Genomic DNA, 20,033 nt, shown 5'->3' with positions numbered 1-20,033 from the left:
AAAAACAGCTTTAATGAACAGTGTTGCTACAGTATAGGAGAGAGAAAAATAGCTTCATAAACAGTACCGGTGTCGATGGAAGCCGGAGCCGTCGGAGCTGAAACAAGAGTCCTTAGTGTGCCGCCTCTTGCAAGTCAAGTCGCGACACCCTGTGATGTGAATGCATTTTTACACCTGTAGCCACCTAAGTACCATACATGTTATATTAGCAATTAGACAGGATGACACTTGATTATCATAAAGTTGGTGAAAGGGCATTTGATAATTAATTCTATAATATAATGCAGATTCTAGAGGGGGGAAAAGGCTTGGGAGATAAATGGTCAAATTTGATGAAAATGATCTTAAACCCAGGCACAATAGGCGTTGTTCGGCAGGACTGAAAAATAAGCCAAAATACTGTTCCGGCTAATTATTGTGAGAGAAAAATACTGTTCTATCTGAACGTGAATAGTGTTTATGTGAGTGAGTTGGCCAGCCGGGCTCAGCCCAGCCAGCCAGCTGAACGAAGCCTATAAATGGTGTCCTCTGAAAAGTCATTCACTACAGAAGAGGAGCTACACAAGGTGATCCTCTCTCACCTTTCCCTTTTATATATGTTAGCAGCACAGAGTATCTTGAACAAAGCAAAGGATTTAAAAGCATAGTCACAGAAAAATATGATAAAAAGTGAGACTACATTCTTGGGCCCCGTCGGCAAGGGATCACCTCGTACAATATGCTAATGACACTGCAAATCAGCTCTTATGCCTAGAAGCACTCCTCAACACTTTTGTGGACTCCTCATGCCTTAAAGTTGTTTTCTCAAAATCAATTATGGTAACAATAAACATAGATTGAGGGTAAAATGAAGGTTCTTTAATTTCTCACTCTTACCTGTATAGTTGGATCACTACCATTCACTTATTTTGGGTTACCTTTTCATCTTTTGTGATTGTGTTGCCCATGCGGGTTTACTACCAAAAAAACCTTTGATTAAAAAAATGTGCATGTTAAGGAACCGGCTCTCGTGTAGCTACCTAGCTCTAGCTAGTTGGTTTTCTTGTGCTAGAACTTGTCCACTCGCATTTAAGCCCTTAACTCGAGTGATCTTATTTCTCTAGAACTGATTCGGACTTTTGGAGGAGCTATCAGGCCTGAGGGGTAGGTTTTTTGTAAGTGCATTTATGTAAGGGTGAGAGTGTCTACACATGTAATGTGGTTTGAAAAAAAAATCCCATGTAGCATTATGTATGTGTTTATTTATACAACAAAAAAAACCCCTCATTATCCAGCAGACTGTGCAATGCAACTGCATCCTTCTGGAACCAAACGGGTCATATTATCATATATGAATGGATTATTCTGCAAGTCAAGCGCAAGGGATGGCCCAATGAAGGAATGGGCTGAAAGTCCAACACAAGGGGCGGCCCAATGGGATCTACCGCCTCGGCCCAACTGTGACCACCATCGTTCGCGCGTGCGTGCACCATCATCTCCTTTCTCCTCTTCTGGATTATTCCTAAGGGGGTGTTTTTTTTCTCTAGTCCTAGGACTAGAGCCTAAAACAGGATCTAAAATGATGTTTGTTTACAGGGATTAAAAGAGACTAAAGGAGAGGAGAGAGACTGTGAGGGAGAAGAGAGGGGTGGGGTATGGGCTGTTTAGTCTCAATTAACGGAAAAAAATTGGGTCCCCGGGCACACCGAGCTGCTCGTGCTCTCCCCAGCCAGATACACGCCACGTGCACAGCTCCTTCATCGTAGGGCAACGCGAAATAACCCTCCGACAGCAGCCAAACAACATGACGGCTCGGCTCATGGAACCTCATCGGCTCAGCTTGTTCGTTCCCATCCCAATTCCCAATCCTGGGGCGGCGCGGCCAGCCCATGGGCACGCTCCCCGGCGGCGTGGCCAGCACAAGGGCAAAGCTCCTCGGCGGCGCGGCCAGCACAGGGGCGCTCTCCCTCGTGGTGCGGCCAGCTCAGGGGCGCTCTCCCGTAGATGCCGGCGTCGCCCGTACTCGCGGCCAGCGCTGCAAGCGACCTCGCCATCCGTCGTTGCCCGCCCATACACGGCTGAGTCCTTCGTTCCTAGAGCGTGCTTGCCTTCCGCCTGCGACCTGACCGGCGCCTTCTGCGTGCGCAGATCCGTCGTCGCCGTCGCCTTCGCCTATTCTGGCGCTCTTGCCGTCGCCTGAGCCTCTACCGGCTGAGGATATGGGTGTTCAGGTAAGCTGAAGAATCTGAATCTGAAATGGGCAGATTATACTTGATTGATTGATATGGGTGTCATTGTTTCAGCACAGCAGAGCATTCAGGATGTTCCTGTCGTTCTTGGCCGGGGAACCATTGTCCAAGTCCTGAAGGCTCCTGAGGTCATGTCTACCTGATGATGTCTACTAGCTACATGCTACAGTCTGAAAAAAATGTAAAAGATGGATGAGAAAGTGATGTGGGGGAGCATTCGCAAGTAGAAAATAACTTGTTGATAGGCGTGCAGTTCATGTAGGTGCTGCAGCGTGATACATTTGACAAATGGTTGAAGAATTTATTTCTTAAAGACGTTTTGGCCGCTGTATTTGCAGCTTGGAGCAAGTCCATGGCTGGGACAAGAAGCCTGTGCACTGAATCGATGCATCAGGCTCTGAACAGCCACTCAAGCTGAAGTTCTCTCAAGCTACAGTTCTCACTAGCTCAGATCGATTGTACTCATACAAAAAGTGGTCTGTGCATCGATTTAGTACTAATATATCCCTAGGGCTTTGAATGTAGATGTTTGGATAGGACCGACAGATTGTCAACAATTGTATCAGTATATAGTTTATTGATACTTGTAAAATGTAAAATGTGATTTTTATCTGAAATATATTTGGATGTTTTGAAATCAGCAGTGGAATGGATGTCTTAATAATCTCATAGATTCTCTGAAATGCATTGTTGTAAACAGGCTCCTATTGAGAGCAAAGTGTGTAAGGCTCCTATCTGAGCAAAAGAGACTTCCTAACAGCAAAAGAGCAAAGTTACATAGATTTATTATTCTTGCACTCCATCAAAATATAACTTCCTAACAGTTGTTTGCAGTGTAGCATCTTGATCAACTCCGATTAAGAGACCTGTGTATCCTCCTAGTATGTATGGAGCAGCCATTGCAGAAGGATCAGCAAGTAAACTGAACTGTGGCATTGTGGAAGTAGCATATCCAGCTTGCACGAAAGGAGCATCCATGGCTGAAGATGGCCCTTCTTCTACATCGTTATTTTCCGGATTTTCACCTACAATGAAGCATATATATGATAATACAATATTTAAAACAGTGGGCAGATCAGTACCTTTTTTCTGACCACCCTTCTTCTTCTTCCCTGCCTTCTTTTCAACAGCATTTTTAAAACGTGTATTCTTTGGTCCCTTTATTACTTCAGGAATTCTAAAAGATATTACTCCATTTAATGGTTGCTTGACATTTTCATTTGGAATTGGAGGAACCTCATTAGATTTTTCATGCATCTCACTTAGATAAGTATCTGCTTCCAGGTTCAAGTTATGTATGGCTTTCTGCAATTTATCAAGAAGTTCTTTTGACCGAGAACACTTCAATGCAAGAGATGTGGCCTGTCGAGATATAAGTGCTGCATGTGTTTTCAAATCTCTCATCTTAGTTACTTGTTTCTTAATATAAAATCCACTTTTGGCATAGTTGGTCCATCTAGGCAGGATATATTGCGATGGCAAATTGTATACTCCATTTGTATTGAAGACTCTAAGAGCATGCTTGCACAATAAACCTATACGATGTATGGTAGTTTCCAATTTAAACAACCCATATTATAGCTTACAATGTATAAATTAAAATGTAAATAGTATACATACCTATGGATTCAAACCTCCGACAAGAGCATCTAATGGTGGAATCTTCAGTGTTCAATACTACTGTTGCTCCACGGTCAGACTGCATATACTTCTGCAGCTTCTAGGAAATCACAAGACAATGTAAACCGCCTCTTAAATTCTTCCTCAAACTCCGAATATATTCTCCTAGTATATGAATCAGATGCAGTAATCAACATAGGCAGATTTGGACTGTATGTAACTGGGCTCTTTCGGCGTGACTGAAAATCAGCATCCAACTCATTTGCACGGAGACTAACCGCAACCTTCTCACATTCTACAAGGAGTTCCGAAAGACCAAGTCTCCTACGAAACCGTTTCTTGAAAACATTATTCATACCTTCACTCCTCTGGGTCGAGTTCATGTCTGCTGTAAAAGAGTCACGATATACTGCAGCCCATTTTGCCCTCAAATCATACAGGTTTGCCATCCAAGAGTTATTCCCAAGATTGTATTTAGCCAACAATTCATGCCATTTCTCTATGAAGTAAGCCTCTGATCTGTCTTCGTACACACAATTTTTTAAATCTGTTAGTAACTTGTTACCTTTCTTATCCGACTCATGAATTACATGACTAAGATGTTTAGCAGCATTTAAGCAAATATGCCACAAACAAAGACGGTGGCTTGTATTTGGGAATACATAAGCAAGCGCCCCTGCCATAGCCGCGTCTTGATCTGTAAAAATTGTGCTAGGGTGTTGTCCTGACATTGCCGTTAAAAAGGTTTCAAAAAGCCAAACAAATGATTTAATAGTTTCATTAAATAGAAGTGCACACCCAAAAATTATTGTTTGCTTGTGATGGTTGCAGCCAAGAATCAAAGCAAAAGGCATAAAAAAATGTAGGATCCTCTAACTGTTTATTTCTCAGATATTCAGATAGTGTTTGTGCATCATTGGCTTCTAAGTACTGTCTGCGCTCGCGACCAATCTCATTATTGCAATCCATCTTAGCAAATGGTACATTCTCTTCCCCTCCATAAAACTCCTTCATGAACTCATAAACTTGTGCTGGCTTCATTCCAGCTTCCCGGATTTGCCCAATTAATTTCCTGTCGGCCTCTATAACCTGTCGTTGGGACCTCAGCTTGTGTGCCTTATTTGGACTAGCAAGATAATGATTGTGCTATTCTATGACCTTTTGCACCGTCCAAATCCCATCTTTGGAGATACTAAACTGAACACGAGCTTCACAACCCGTCCTTGTAATGTCCTTTTCTGATGACTCATTTTTTCGATGTCCTTCGCTACTGCAAACTATGTATTTCTGACTTATACTACCATCTTGGCGACGCTTCATCTTGCTCTTTCTAACACTAAACCCAACCTTGCCGGCATAGGTGTTGTACATGTCATAAGCCTTTTCCTCAGATTCAAATGTCATTCCAACTACCGGAGCGATGAAATTTTGCCCAGCTCTATGAACCACCTCCTATACATATAGATTTTCAATTAAAGGTGTACTAAAAATAAACAAAATATCATATATCCTGTACATATATATTATGTAACTTTATTAATTATTTTTGTACCTCATGAGGTCCTTCAATCTCCACTGATCCAGATGTTTGTGAAATGGTGCCGATGGTCTCTACTCCCATGGCAATTGACATAGTGTTCTGTGAAATATGCACACTATATGTCAGAAATCAAACAACATAGAAGAAAAGGCACAAAGATCTAATCAGATAACTAACCTGTGATAGTCGTTGTTCTTCTTCAAGATGACCACCACCAATAGCATCAATTCCTAGTGCACGTGAATCCTCCATGACTGAAGAAGATGGCATCAGGTCTTCTAGGGCTCCAACGCTTGCCATGGTGGCTGCTGGTTCATCCATGGAATCGGCAACGACGGTGGCGACGTGGAACCGCCGCACTGGTCTAGGGATCAAGGCACGATCAATTGCGGCGTCTTGACGGCGATGGCGTGCAACCGCCGCACGGTCTAGGGTTACAGGCACATCAATCGCTGCGTTTTGTATTCCAGCTGAGCCAAATAAGGTAGACGAGCCGAGTTGCGTTTCTGTTTTAGCCGCCGTCGGAGCGTTATTTCACGATGCCGTACGATGCAAGGACTGTGCACGTGGCGTGTATCTGGCTGGGGAGAGCACGAGCAGCTCGGTGTGCCCGGGGTGCACCCAATTTTTTCCCAATTAACAGCCCTTAAGGAACTACTACATTCTAGTCCCTCGTCTCTATTTTAGTTTTTTGTGTTTGGTTCAAAGGACTAATTGAGACTAAAATTTAATGTTTAGCTTCTTCTCCCGTGAAAAAACACACGCCCTAAACCTTTATCTGCCCGCCAAAGGACTCCAAGCAAGCTACCTGTTGATGTTGGAATTGGAACACTCCATCCTACTACTACTACTATCCTTAGCTGCATGAAAAGCCTCCCTCAGCATGTTTATTGATAGTTACTAGGGTTTTTTTTCAAGCAATAACCGCGCCATATTTATTTGCATGCCTATCATTCCATTCCATCCCATCCCATCCCAAGCAAGCCTCACCATATTTATTTGCATGCCTATTATTCCAATTTTGGAACAATGAGCCCCAGCAGTAGCAGTAGCAGTAGCACACAAGCAGCAGCCTGGTCCTTCCTTCTTCCAGCTGATCGATCGATTGATAACAATCCAATACAATAATACTCACCGCCGGCAGCAAGCAAGCAGCAGCTGATCAGGCGGAGTTCGACCCCAAGTGGGAGTAGTGGCAGGAGAACGACACCAGCTTCAGCTACCGCATCCACCTCTCAGGTCCGCACTCCCACGTACTGCACGCTAATGGCAATGGCTTCCCTGCCCCTGCCTGGATGATGCACATCACATGCATGACGACTCTGCTGTCTCCCTTGCTTGCCTGCCTGCTTTTTGTAAAAAGGAAACAAGTCGACGGCGCCGGCCGCCTCACCGTCAGCGGCCAGCCCTCCGACGCCGCCGCTGTCAGCACTACTGCTACAGCACCAGCTGAAGAAGACACCGTGGTGCAGGACAAATTGGAAGACACTGAAGAGGAGCCTGGGCCTCGGCGTGGTGCACGTGAGCGTCGGCCCAGCTCGAGGGTCCAAGGCCCACAATGGGTTGTGCCACTGGCCAACCAGAAGAGAGGCGTGAGGAAGAGTTTTATCAATCAACAACAAATTGTATCTCACGTTGAGCACTCCTCTGTTCTAAGAACTCCTCCGATTTCCGATTCCCCTTGCTGTGCTGTTCCATTCCCTTTTCCGGTTCCGCTTGCTTACAGCCGCCAACCCCAGGCACTCCCGCTTCACCAATGTCTTCCAGCTGCCCTCCACCTCCAACAACGACGGTATCACCGGACGCTTCGACGCCGAAGATCGATGATAATGCCATTCAGTGTTTCAGGCTTTCACACTGACCGACCATCAGAAAAACGGACCAAACGATCAGCATTAGTCCGTCCAGAGCATCTCCTGAAATGGATGCTATAGGTTACTACATGATGATTCATAAAGGCTATCGTTTCCACTGGTGAAATTAATCTATCTGAATCTGAATGCAATGGATGATGTGGCCATGTGGGCCGATTATAGCAAAGATTGCACACATGCAGATCGATGATACACATCACAACTGACACCACAGTAGTTTACAACATTTCATTATCCAGCGTGCGTCTAATTCTTCCAAACTCCATGGAGAGATGATTCTTTCCACCCCAAGTATAGAAAAGGCTGGCGTCTTTGCATAGCAGAACCACACGATCATCCAGATGAGCATATATATACCGTCCGGCCTGGTGTACTCTTCTAGTCTATCTGGGTGCGGATGGGGTTGACCATCTCCCAGCTCAGCTGCTGCACGCTTACCTGATTATATTGCTGCATCTCCTGTGCTTTGGCCAGCTGCGCGCAGTCAGGTCCTAATCCACAAGAAGAAATCATCAGCGGAGAGCTACACATGGAAATCAGAGATGAAAGAGGGATCGCATTTTGATGAAAGAGAGTTCGAGGTAGTAATCTGTGTTTTGGGAATCTGGTTATTGTAGCACTTTCGTTTTTATTTAGCAATTAGTGTTCAATCATGGACTAATTAGGCTCAAAACGTTCGTCTCGTAATTTCCAACCAAACTGTGCAATTAGTTTTTTTTCGTCTACATTTAATGTTTCATGCACGTATCGCAAGATTCGATGTGATGGCTACTGTAGCAATTTTTGTGAAACATTTTGGGAACTAAACAAGCCCTTTGCCTGAGTGCAAAATAAAATGTTCAGTACACTAGCTAGTACTCTACACAATAGCATGGGCATAAGGCATAAGCATAAAAGGGAGTTGGATCTTGAGATATTGGAAACAAAGAGTTGGACCTGACCTTGATCCACATATCAATGGCAGCTCCACCAGATTTGTGCACCTTAGGCAAGTGTAATTTATCTGCAATCAGCGGTGCACGTTTAGGACCAATATATATGCCGTTCAGCACGCAACCATGCGAATGCAAAATGAGCAAGAAACTAAAGCTTAGAAAACGTAACATACTGATTGAATTTGGCAGCACTCCTCTTTTGCCCTTGACACCAAGGGAAAGAAGCATCGCAGCCTGACCATACATCATGCTAAGATTGATCATTTGATTGTGTGAGCTGCGCTACTAGCGCCCCCGGACGACCACGGCTGCAGTCCGTTTTCGCGCGTCCACGCATGGGCCCGCATCAGCCGGACGCTGCTCGTTTGCTCGGGGACTGCTCACGCCCCCTTCCGCTTCCCAGGCACATCCCATGTGCAAACACTTGCAACATAAAAAAAGCAGGTGAAACACTTGAAACATGGGTCTGACACACTTGCAAAAACACTTATAAACATTTGAAAACCATTGCAAATATACGCAACGTACAGATAAAACACTTTCAACATATGTGTGAAAACATCACGCTTGCAACATACGTATGAAAAAGCAGATGAAACATTAGAGACAGACTCTTGCAACATACGTGTACAACCATTGCAACATATGAAATATCCTGATCTACTTTTGCAACATCCGTATGAAACGCTTGCAACATAACTCTAAAACATTTAAAATGTGCGATTGCAACATGTGTTTTTTCACTCTTCTTCCGTGCTCGCAGAGCAGAGCGGGGAACGGACGGTTCTGGCTAAAGGATAGTGGCACGGCCTGACAGCGGCCAGCTATGCCTGCGCTTGGCCTGGGCCCGTCCAGCGACCGCCCCCTCTCCTGGGGTGCCCCTAGCGATGTTCATGAGCTGGAGGTCGACGCTGGGCCATGCCACGTCGGTGGCGGAGGTCTTACTGGCCGCCGACTAGGTGTCCAGACCCCGTGGTGGAGGCAGCAGCGGCTGTGGTCTCCCTCTCCACGGGCAAGCAGTGGTCGGGCAGCAGTGCCGGTTGTTCGACAGGTTTGCTACCTGCGGCAAAGCGGCCCCAGCGGCGGAGAAAGCAAGCGAAGGGCGGGCAATGTGGTGGAGGCGCCCACGGCGGTCGATGTTGGGTGGGGAAAGTATCGTTCTCTTTTATTTTTCTTTTTTTTAGAAACCGTGTATATGCCGTGAGGGGAGGAGGACAGTGGGCTGGTCTGCAAGATCAGTTAGAAGCGTCCGTTCGGATAGATCCGGGATGGACGCCCACGCTAGAGCATTAGCGTTGTGTGAACCTTGGATTTGCTTCGCTAGAAAAACAAAAAAATAGGAACCTACTATATTTTAGGCGCCTGAAACATAGCTGTTTTCAGGCGACAGGTAGCCTCAGATTCACATCCAACGACAAGAATATGTGTGAAGTCACAACCAGCATAACAGGTCCGCGAAGAAACCCGGTAAGTAGATCTCTTCCTTAACGGGTAAAAAAGAGACCTGTTAAACTTTTTTGAGTTGTACCGGGTACTTAAACATAGGCAGTGGCGGATCTAGAAAATACATTTAGGGGGGGGGGGGGGGGGGGGGGCTAGGAACTCATCTTTAACTCGAAACTCATCTTCAACCTCTGTCGAGAGCACTCCAGCACTTTCTTCCTTGTTGTTAATGACTGAAAAATTCATGTAGGGGCTAAGGGGGGCTCCAATGGAGCTACCAGGGTAGGGGGGCTTGAGCCCTGGCAGCCCCCTTGGTAGATCTGCCCCTGAACATAGGCCCATGTTTTACACATTGAATTGGACTTTCGAGATCGGCCCAGCACCACAGAGAACGATGCAAATCTGCACCTCATTAAACCCCAGCCACAAGACAACAAAGACCTGAGAAAAAAAAATCGATAAACCAAAAAACAAAGAGGAAAACTACAAGGAGGTGGAGAACAATGAAGCAGAAGAGGATCCGCCAAATGAAAAGGTAGTTGCATGTAGAATTTGTAGTTCTCTTGAGTTCATCTCCTTGTCCTTTGTTCTGTACGTACTCGTGGAAACCAAAATCTGTGATGAGTGCATCCAACCAAAATGTTTTAGGATCAACCACCATCGCATGACGTGAATGATACGATTATTATATTACATTATTAAACCCGCCTGCAACGAGACGCTCAACATTTTAGCCATTGCCTCCTCTCGCAACTCAAGAGCATGTTCGGCAGGACTGAAAAATAAATCAAAATACTATTTCGACTGATTGTTATGAGAGAAAATACTGTTTTATCTAAAAACACGGTTCACACGAACAATAGTTTCGTAAGTGGGCTGACAGCCAGCCAGCCGAACAGACAGCAAGTCGCGACACCCTGTGGATGCACGTTTACATACGTGCCCACCTAGTAGGTATCATATATAGGATGGTGTTTACGAAACTATGCAGGCTATGTTTACTTATCTTACGAGCCCTACTATTTTAGGGAACGAATAATTTTTTTTTCTCTCATAATAAATCAACGAACTGTGCTTTCAACCATAACTTTTAGGCAAAGCGAAAAAGACCTATAGCCGAAAGCTGCTTCTCCTGCTGCTGTGGCTCCTAGCCTCCTCACCAATCACTCTAGCCGGTGGCTGCAGCAACCACTTTCAGCCACAGCCAAACAGGTCCTATTTTTTTTAAGTCCGGGTGGGTATCCACAGGTATAATTTAAGATCTGCACCTCCAATCGACTATGCATTTGTCATCAATAAAAAAGAAGAAACGATTATCCTAAAGTCGGATTTTGAAAAAGGCATTTGATAATTCTATGATGCGGAAAAAAAGGCTTGGGAGATAAATGGTAAAATTGGATGAATATGATCTTCAACTCAAGCACATCATATATTCTTTTGAATAGAGTCCCTAGTAAAGTCATTCACTAAAGAAGAGGAGCCAGACAAGGCGATCCTCTCTCACTTTTATTTTTTGTGTTAGCAGCTGACTTTTTACAGAGTATCTTGAACAAAGCAAAGGAAACCATAGTCACAAAAAAAATGAGATAAGAACATCAACCCTCGACCGGGGAATCTCGTCCCCAACCCATGTACGCGGGTCATTTTCAACCCCGTCATGTAAACAACTCCGTTCCTCGGTCTCATCGGCAAGGAAACTTTGTGACTCTGATTTAAACCTTATTAAATTAACAATAAACAGAGTTGTACGTGCATTTATATAGGGGTGAGAGTGTCTGCACATGTGATTTGGGGAAAAAAATCCCATGTAGCATTTTATGTATTTATCCAACAATTATCCAGGAGATTGTGAATTTTTTTTCTCATTCTAGGGAACCAAAAGGATCAGAGATGAATGGGCTAACTGCAAAAAGTTCAGCACAAGGGACGGCCCAATTAAGGAATGGGCTAGTCTGCAAGTCCAGCAAAAGGGGACCCAACGAAGGAGGCTCCCGAGATCTACGGGGCCGGCTCGGCCCAATAATGACCACCATCGTTGGTGCGTGCGTGCACCATCTGCTTTCTCCTCCCTGTCAGTTAAGCTATCTGTTCTTCTGCACAAAAAGGAAAAAAAAAAGTTAAGCTATCTGTTCACGTTAGCCGGCGTTGTTCGGAGGGAGGAAAATTGAGTAAATATTCCTCTCCTGGATTATTCCTAACCTTTCTGCCCGCCCAAAGGATTCCTCTTCCTATCCTAGCTGCAAAGCCTCACCATTTCCAGCAATAACAATAACCGCGCGGAGAGAGAATTCCATTCCATCCCAAACAAGTTTTCACCAATGCAATGCATGTTAAGTAGTGATGAGCCCCCCAAGCCAAGTCTGGAACAATCCGGCCGTCATCTATCTTATATTTTTATTATATACAGTATGATATATATAGATCTAGCTCTCTCATCTCATCTCACCATCCATCGGCGTTCCAGAGCTATTAGCTGATCGATCCGATCCAGCATATACAGACGACACAAGCAAGCAGTTAGCTATCTGCTATCACACTAGCTAGTCTGATCCTTCTTCCAGCTGATAACAATCCAATAATACTCCATGGCCACCGCCGGCAGCAAGCAAGGAGGAGGCTGCTGCAAGCCGCCGGCAGCAGCAGCTGATCAGGAGTTCGACCCGAGGTACGAGTGGCAGGAGAACGCCACCAGCTTCATCCTCCGCATCCACCTCTCAGGTACCACACGCTAATGCTGCTAATGGTAATGGCTGCACAGTTCCTTAGCTGCATGCACATCCATTGCATGACTCTTGTGTTTAATTTCTTGCTTGTAAAAAGGCTTCAGGAAACAAGATTTCAGGGTGCAAGTCGACGGCGCCGGCCGCCTCACCGTCAGCGGCCAGCGCTCCGACGCCGCCGCCAACCCCAGGCACTCCCGCTTCAGCAAGGTCTTCCAGCTGCCCTCCACCTCCAACCTCGACGACATTGCCGGACGCTTCGACGCCGGAGTCCTCACGCTCACCGTGCCCAAGCGCCTGCCTGCGTCGCAGCAGCAGCAGGTCCAAGATCTGGCGGCGGCCAAGCAGCAGGCAAAGGCGCCACCGGCCGGGGACGCCAAGCCGACGCCGCCGCAGGACCAGCGCAAGGCAAAGGAAGACGAGGACGCCAAGAAGCCCAAGGACGACGCCATTCCCAAGCCCAAGGCCAAGGACGAGGATGCTACCACCAAGAAGCCCGCTGCCGAGCAGCAGGTGGTGGACGCCAAGAGCGGCAAACCGGAGCCAGAGCAGCAGCACAAGGCGGCGGCGCCACCACCACCGGCCGTGAGGAAGGAGGAAGGCAAGCCCAAACCCGGCGCCGCTGCAGCTGCACCAGCACCGGCAGCGGCAACCGACACGAAGGAGCAGGCCGCCACGCCCAAGCCCGCGCCGCCGCCGCCGCAGGCTGATGCCGAGAGGAAGGCGGTCGATCCGGAGAGCCTGGCGGAGAGGGTGAATCGGTGCGCCGAGGAAGAGCGGGCCAAGGCTGCTGCGGAGGCGGCTGCAGCAGAGGAGGCGGAGCGCCAGAGGAAGGCGTGCCGTGGCTTCAAGGAGCGCGTGACGGAGGAGCTGCAGGGGCTGGCGGGATCCGAGTGGGCGAGGGCCTCGTGGAGACGGTGAAGAAGAACAGGGAGGTGATCGCCGTCGCCGTCGCCGCCTTCTCCCTTGGCGTCTTCGTCTCCAGCAGGCTCTTCTGCAGGTCCAGCAGGAACTAATAGCCATGCGTCCAGACATTTATGACAACGTAATATAGCTTGTCATATATACATGCACAAACAAAAGTGAAATTTGTAAACATGTTTATACATGTACAGTGGTGATGAATTGACAAAGCTAAGGCAAAACTTGAATTACTATAATATAAGAATTCATGTTTATACTTGTGTCAAGACCCATGTTCCAAAATATTCAGATACTGTACATACGGTGAAGAGAGAATTTCATGCATCAGTACACCAAACGAAACAAGCCAAGATGATCATGGCCATTCAGTGTTTCAGGCTTTCACATTGACCACCTGAAGAATGGACCAACGATCAGCATTAGTCCACAACATCTGCTGAAATGGATGCTATAGGTTATATGATGATTCATACAGGCTATCGTTTCCACTGGTGAAATTAATCTATCTGAATGCAATAGCTGCGGGCCGAGCATAACAAAGATTGCACACAGATGATACACGTACAACTGACACTACAGTTTACAACATTCCACTATCCAGCGTGCGTCTAATTTCAAGCTCCATGGAGATGATTCTTCCCAATCCAAGTATACAAATGCTGGCTTCTTTGTATAGCAGAACCACACGATCATCCAGATGAGCATATACCGTCCTGGTGTACCTTTCTAGCCTATCTGGGTGCGGTTGGAGTTGACCATCTCCCAGCTCCAGCAGCTGCACGCTTACCTGATTGCCTCATCTCCTGTGCTTTGGCCAGCTGCGCAGTCAGATCCTAATCCACAAGAAGAAATAATTAGTGGAGACTGGAGAGCTACATATGGAGATCAGAGATGAAAGAGGGATAGCAATTAGCAAGATACATTTGGCTTGAAAGAACCATCCAGTGAGTGCAAGATTGTATCAGCAAGTCCATAATCAATAGCCTCTTGTGCTCTGAAGTACCTCGGGCCCTTAAGGAATTCAGCAAGCTCTTCCTTTGGTTTACTAACTCCTTTAGACAATAGTTCGAGGTAGTAATCTGTGTTTGTATCTAACTCTTTTGCCTGAGTAAAAAAATAACATATTCAGTGCACTAGTACACAATAGCATGGGCGTGAGGCGTAAGCAAAAAAGGGAGTTGGATCTTCAGATATTGGAAAGAAGAGTTGGATCTGACCTTAATCCACATATCGATGGCAGCTCCACCAGATTTGTGCACCTTAGGCAGGTGTAATTTAGCTGCAATTAGTAGTGCACATTTAGGACCAATATATAATATATGCTGTTAAGCACGCACCCATGAGTGAATGAAAAAAAAGCAACAAAACTTAGGAAATGTAACATACTGATTGAATTTGGCAGCACTCCTCTTTTACCCTTGACACCAAGGGAAAGAAGCATCGCAGCCTGACCATACGCCATGCTAAGATTGATTGTGTAAACCTTGGATTTGCTTCGCTGCCAAACCAAAAATAATAATATGCAAAAGTCAGAGTAGGCAGTTTTAGTTCTTTTACCCATGCTCCAGTTTGCTTCAAAGCAAATAAAATCTTAACAAAACATATGTCATGTGCCAAGATTCTTCAGCGTAGTTATCAAAATGGGAGGAATGTGCTACTAAAATATAATATTTATCATTTGGTCCCTTGAAAACATTGTACTGACGGGCAGGACTTTACGCATAATGTTGCTGTGTGTTATAACTTATAAGCTACTACTACTCTGCCAGCGCCTTTCAGTTGTCACTCCACATCAAATAAGAAGGAATTAAGCCCAAATTGTTTATGATTTGAATTAAGGCTGCCTTCCCACATACTAATTGAATCTGGTACATTAACTTCATCCCACATGATTATTCATCCTTTTTGTCGACTCAGTTTTAATGGTTCATTTCTCATGTTAGTTCGAGTGCCAACAGAATGAAAATGTGTAACAGAACCTAAAAGTTCTGAACAACAGACATCATCTCCAGCAGGCAACGATTCATCTTGCTTTCAAGTCTTTGGCCAAAAAAAAGATCCTTAAGTGCGCAACATATTTAATTGCTCTGGAATCTGGATTCACAGTCCTGATCACTGCATGCACTCAAGTATGCACAGAAACTCTTTGAGATTACATTCAAACATAGATAAGAGTCCTAGGCATGATAATAACATCATTAACAATGGCATAAAATTATGCTGGATTATCAGTCAGAGATAGAAGATACAGCCTTACATTGATAAAATCAGCAATTGCATAAGCATCAGTTTCAGATGCAACAAGCTCATTATTCTCATCCTGTTACAGCACAGAAGATGTAGTCATATAAATAGTGGCAATATGCACCGGAAACATATGAAAGATGACATGATTTCTTATTTTTCAAACATTCAAACAACTACTTACCATAGTTCCAGTGGAGTTTATATACAGATAAATGGGTTTTGTGCGGTCATCGTAGTCTAGCCAAAGAAATTGAGCAGCAATAAGCTCAGTTACTGCTGGAACAATCTGCCAGTATAACAATGGCACTGAATGTTACCATTTGTTGAACCAAACCTTCAAAATATTACTGATAATGAAATGAGGTAGAAAGTTGATCTCTCACAGGCATTCCAAGAAATATAATTCGAGAGTCCAGTAGCAATGATGGCAGATCTGGAGCAGAGCTTCTCATTCTTCTATACCCTCTCCCTCCTCTGCCCATGCTCATGCTCATGCTGCCTCCCATGCCCATACCCATGCTGTAACTTGCAGGTCCCTCATGCATGCCTGACAAGGTGTACATACCAAACTCATCGTAACTCCTAGCAGCAGATACGCTTTCCTAAAGTTCACAGGGAAAATACCATCTCAACTCTATTACATTGATGTAATGGAATGAACTTGACAAAATAGAAATGGGAAGGGCTGTAAATAACATCACTAACCTCTGTAACTTTCTGGGATTGTCGATTATAAGGATTGTCGTCATTCATAAACATTTCCATCTGTGCAGAACTTAATCCGTAAAGGAATTGAGGAACATTCTTGTAATTATCCATCACTGCCAGAGGACATAATACTTTAAAGTGGTGCAAAACAAATAGCAGGCACAGAAGATTTGATTGACAAGATACAGAAGCAGATCAAGAAATTGGAATAACCCTCACCACCTAAACCTAAAATGTTGTGGCCGCTACACAAATTATGAACGTGTAAAACATGTAGAGTTTGATGGACTTTTTCTCAAAATAGGTCCTCCGGTGCATAGTATTTTTTTTTAAAAGAAGAAGGTGCAAATATCTATTTTAATTTTGTTATGAACCAGCTAGTAAATTTGGTCCTTTGCCCAAAAGTTAAACTACCACCTGGAATATTCAACCCTGTGCCAAAGGTTTGCCCAAATCTAAAGTGAGGATAGAATATTGCACATCAGGGAACCTTGTGGACCATTGCAAGCTTTAAACTGGAAATCTCCAATTCAAAGCCAACATTATCTCTGAGGTCTAACACTTTGCAGTGGATAAATGAACATGTAGATACTACTATTTCGCTGAACTAGATGCCCACAGTTGAAAGCAGCTAATCTTTGAGACACTACCATGCAAGGCTTAGTTGGGCAGCGTTGGTGATCTTGCTTGGCTGTATACAACTCTGTGCATTTGTATCATCAAGCCAACATGTAATGGTAAACTATAGGCTGAAACAGTACATTGTTATCCTTGGATGACATGTTCTGCTGATTAAATACGCTGTGGCTGGCCTGATTAAGTTGCGCTAGGTACAGTGGTGTAGCACATATATACGGTAGCTGCCTCAAGCAAACATCCCGTATAGCACTCTCGGCAAGCAATTGCTCTCCCTAGTCAGACTGAATCATAGGCACATCCGCATATTGCTTATTCACTGACTGCATAAGCAGGAGTATCAAGACACAGACCCTACACGGCTACACCTAGCAAGTAGCGGAACCTGGGGATGAAGGCGGTAGCAAGTATGGGGGAGGACAGAGCACTCACATCCATCCTTGAGGTTCTCCTCGCGGAACTGCTTGGGGATGTGGTCGTAGCTCTTGCGGAATCCGCCGTCGCCGTAGTAGCCGTGGCACTTCCAACTTGCGGGCGGCCTCCTCGGGAGCCTCCCCGGCAGGGCCGGGGAGGACGACGGCAGGAAGGGGCTCCGGGAGGAGGTGGCGGCGGGGGGGCAGCGCAGCGCGAGCGCCATGGGAAGCGGGGCGTGTGGACGGGAGTGGGAGGGGAGGGCGGCTGGGCTGCGCTTCACTCCGTCTTCCTCCCTCCTCTGCTTCTGCTGCGCTTGCGGATATTGGAATCGGATGGATAACTGGACAAGGGTAAATTGGGTATTAAAATATAGGATTAAGTCCACTTTTGACTCCTCAACTATCAGGTTGGTCTAATTTTGACCCCTAACTATAAAACCGTCTGATCCAGGCACTGAAACTTTCAAAACCGTTCAGTTTTAGCACCTCGGCGCGATTAAGGCGGTTTGTGCTGACGTGTGTCTGGTTTTAACTCGTCACGCTGGCATTGACCGACGGACGCACAGGTCAAAACAGGAATTTGGAGCTGTTGGCCAACGGTGCCCATGTGGAAGACTCCACTCTCGCCGTACGCTGGAAAGCCGAGCACGGGGAGGGGCGGACCTAGCGAGGTACGTGGTACCAGGGCCGGCCGCGGCTCGGCGGGAGGCGGTTCGTGGTCTGCTGGCCACACGCGTAGGCTCTGCTGCAGCGGCGCAGCACGGCCGCGCAACGGCGGCGGGGAAGGTGAGAGGGAGGCGGGAGGTCGAGCAAGGAGCCATGCGCAGGCTCGCCTCGTTCTTAAGCGCGGTGCAAGGGTAGGGAGCGGCCAACATGGCGGCATAGGCGCCGTGGCGAGCCATGTGCCGCCCGTAGGGGCACCCACCCACGAAGGGATGGCCTGGACCGGAGCCGTGCCCGCACCCTGCCTGCACCGGGCCATCGCGGCCGCTGGGGCCCCCGCTTGCGCCGGGATGGCCGGGAGCCCGGGGCTCGCCGCATCCGACTCCTTCGCGCTTTCTTTCGCCCCGGTTCGCCGCATCCACGCTGCTGGCTCGACGCCGGCTCACCGTATCCGCCCCGGTTCGCCGCGGCCACGCCGTTGCATGCGGAGCTCGTGCACGGTCGTCACCAGGGCCGCCCACGGAGCTCGCCCATCCCTGCCGCCATCGGAGCTCGAAGCCGCCGAGCACTTCACGCCTCGCTCGTCGAAGCCACGTCGTCAGAGCTGTTTCCTGGCCTCGTTGCCGCCAGCCACCGTACTGGAGCTGAGCATCGCCGGAGCCGCCCGCGCCTTGACTTGCCGCAACGGCCGCACGGACGAGAATCCCGCCGGAGCCACGCCGCCGAGCTGAAGCTCCTACCGTCGCTCTGCTCTGCTCTCCTTGCCCTGCTCCTCTTTTACCCTTTGTTCCGCGCGTGGACGAGAAGACCGAAGACGCCGCCGCCGCCGTTGAACGCTGTACTCGCCCCGATTCCCTGCTCTCCCTTCCCAGTCACTGGCTGCTATGCCTCGATTCCCTGCTCGCCTGTTCAGCTCGCACCGACGCCATGGGCGAGCTCAATTCGGTGTTCATGGCGGATGGCGGTGACGACAACGCTTCGTCCGAGTGCCTTGGTGGATGATTCTCGTTGCAGTTTTGTCCGAGGGCTATATAGGGATCTAAGGCACCAGTGATTACGAGTAATTGGATGGCGGTGGCTTGAGCTTGATGAATTTTCCATCCAATTAATATCTGTGCAGCGGCGCGTCACGTAGGCCACCTGCGCGAGCGCAACGAGCCAGTGCCCAGTGGGGTGCCGCCGTGGCAGCGCCATCCTGCTCGGACTACTCAAGGCGGCACCTGCGCAGCGCCACCACCTGGCCGTAGGCACCTCAAGCCACGTACTGGTGTGCGCCGTCGTCGTCTTCCCCTGCACCGCCCCTGGGATTGCAGTATCAAGCAGCAGTGCCGTACAACTGCGCGATCGTGGGCCCGCTCCTCTGGCTCGTGCGTGCACACAACCGCCTCGAGCCGGCCATCCGGGAGCTGCACCGCCGACATGGCCCCATCCTCACGCTGTGCTTCCTCTCCCCGTGCCCCGTCGTCTTCGTGTCTGGCCGGGGCATCACCCACCGCGCGCTCGTCCAGCGCGGGCCCACGCTCGCCAGCCGACCGCTGCCCATCGTGCCCTTCTGCGTGCTCAACAGCGCCCAGAGCACCGTCAGCTCTGCGCCGTATGGCCCGCTCTGGCGCTCGCTGCGGCGGAACCTCACCTCCGGCGTCCTCAGCCTGTCGCTTTGTGCCGGCTCGACGGCTGGCTCTGGTGGCCCTGGTTTCTGACCTCGGGCGCCGGAGCAAGGACGGCGGGGCCGTGGTGCTTGTCGTGGAGTGCCTCCAGTTCGCCGTGTTCTCGCTGCTCACCCACATGTGCTTCGGGCGAAGGCTACATGCCCGCCTCGGCTCCTGTTTTGACCCATGTGGCCGTGCCACATGGCGGTCAATGTCAGCGTGGCGAGTCAAAACCAGGCACACGTCAGCGTAAACCGCCTCAATCGCGCCGAGGTGCTAAAACTGAACGGTTTTGAAAGTTCCAGTGTCCGAACCAGACGGTTTTGTAGTTGGGGGTCAAAATTAGACCAACATGATAGTTGAGGGATCAAAAGTGGACTTAATCCTAAAAGATATAAAAATAAGATCATTTTCCTTGCTTCTTTTTGTGCGA

The 20,033-nt window shown here is 47.7% G+C and overlaps 1 protein-coding gene and 2 pseudogenes across 1 annotated transcript; 1 reads left to right on the top strand and 2 right to left on the bottom strand.

Moving 5' to 3' along the window:
- Nucleotides 1–3,014: 3,014 nt before the first annotated feature.
- On the bottom strand, nucleotides 3,015–4,231 carry LOC136511361 (protein FAR1-RELATED SEQUENCE 5-like; annotated as a pseudogene).
- Nucleotides 4,232–11,999: 7,768 nt separating this feature from the next.
- On the top strand, nucleotides 12,000–13,461 carry LOC136512472 (protein RESTRICTED TEV MOVEMENT 2-like; annotated as a pseudogene).
- Nucleotides 13,462–13,588: 127 nt separating this feature from the next.
- Nucleotides 13,589–17,607, bottom strand: LOC136512471 (ATP-dependent Clp protease proteolytic subunit-related protein 1, chloroplastic-like). The gene is made up of 9 exons (XM_066506426.1): nucleotides 17,308–17,607; nucleotides 16,237–16,352; nucleotides 15,915–16,133; nucleotides 15,713–15,817; nucleotides 15,542–15,604; nucleotides 14,671–14,782; nucleotides 14,502–14,563; nucleotides 14,206–14,388; nucleotides 13,589–14,117 (listed from the first exon to the last, which is right to left on the bottom strand). Exons 1-9 carry the CDS (start codon nucleotides 17,510–17,512, stop codon nucleotides 14,016–14,018), a joined length of 1,167 nt encoding a protein of 388 aa, XP_066362523.1. The 5' UTR covers nucleotides 17,513–17,607; the 3' UTR covers nucleotides 13,589–14,015.
- Nucleotides 17,608–20,033: the final 2,426 nt, after the last annotated feature.

Source organism: Miscanthus floridulus, chromosome 16 (assembly GCF_019320115.1).
Source record: "Miscanthus floridulus cultivar M001 chromosome 16, ASM1932011v1, whole genome shotgun sequence".
Taxonomy (NCBI): Eukaryota; Viridiplantae; Streptophyta; class Magnoliopsida; order Poales; family Poaceae; genus Miscanthus; species Miscanthus floridulus.
The sequence above is the reverse complement of the archived record's forward strand: the minus strand, read 5'-3'. Positions and strand labels throughout refer to the sequence as shown.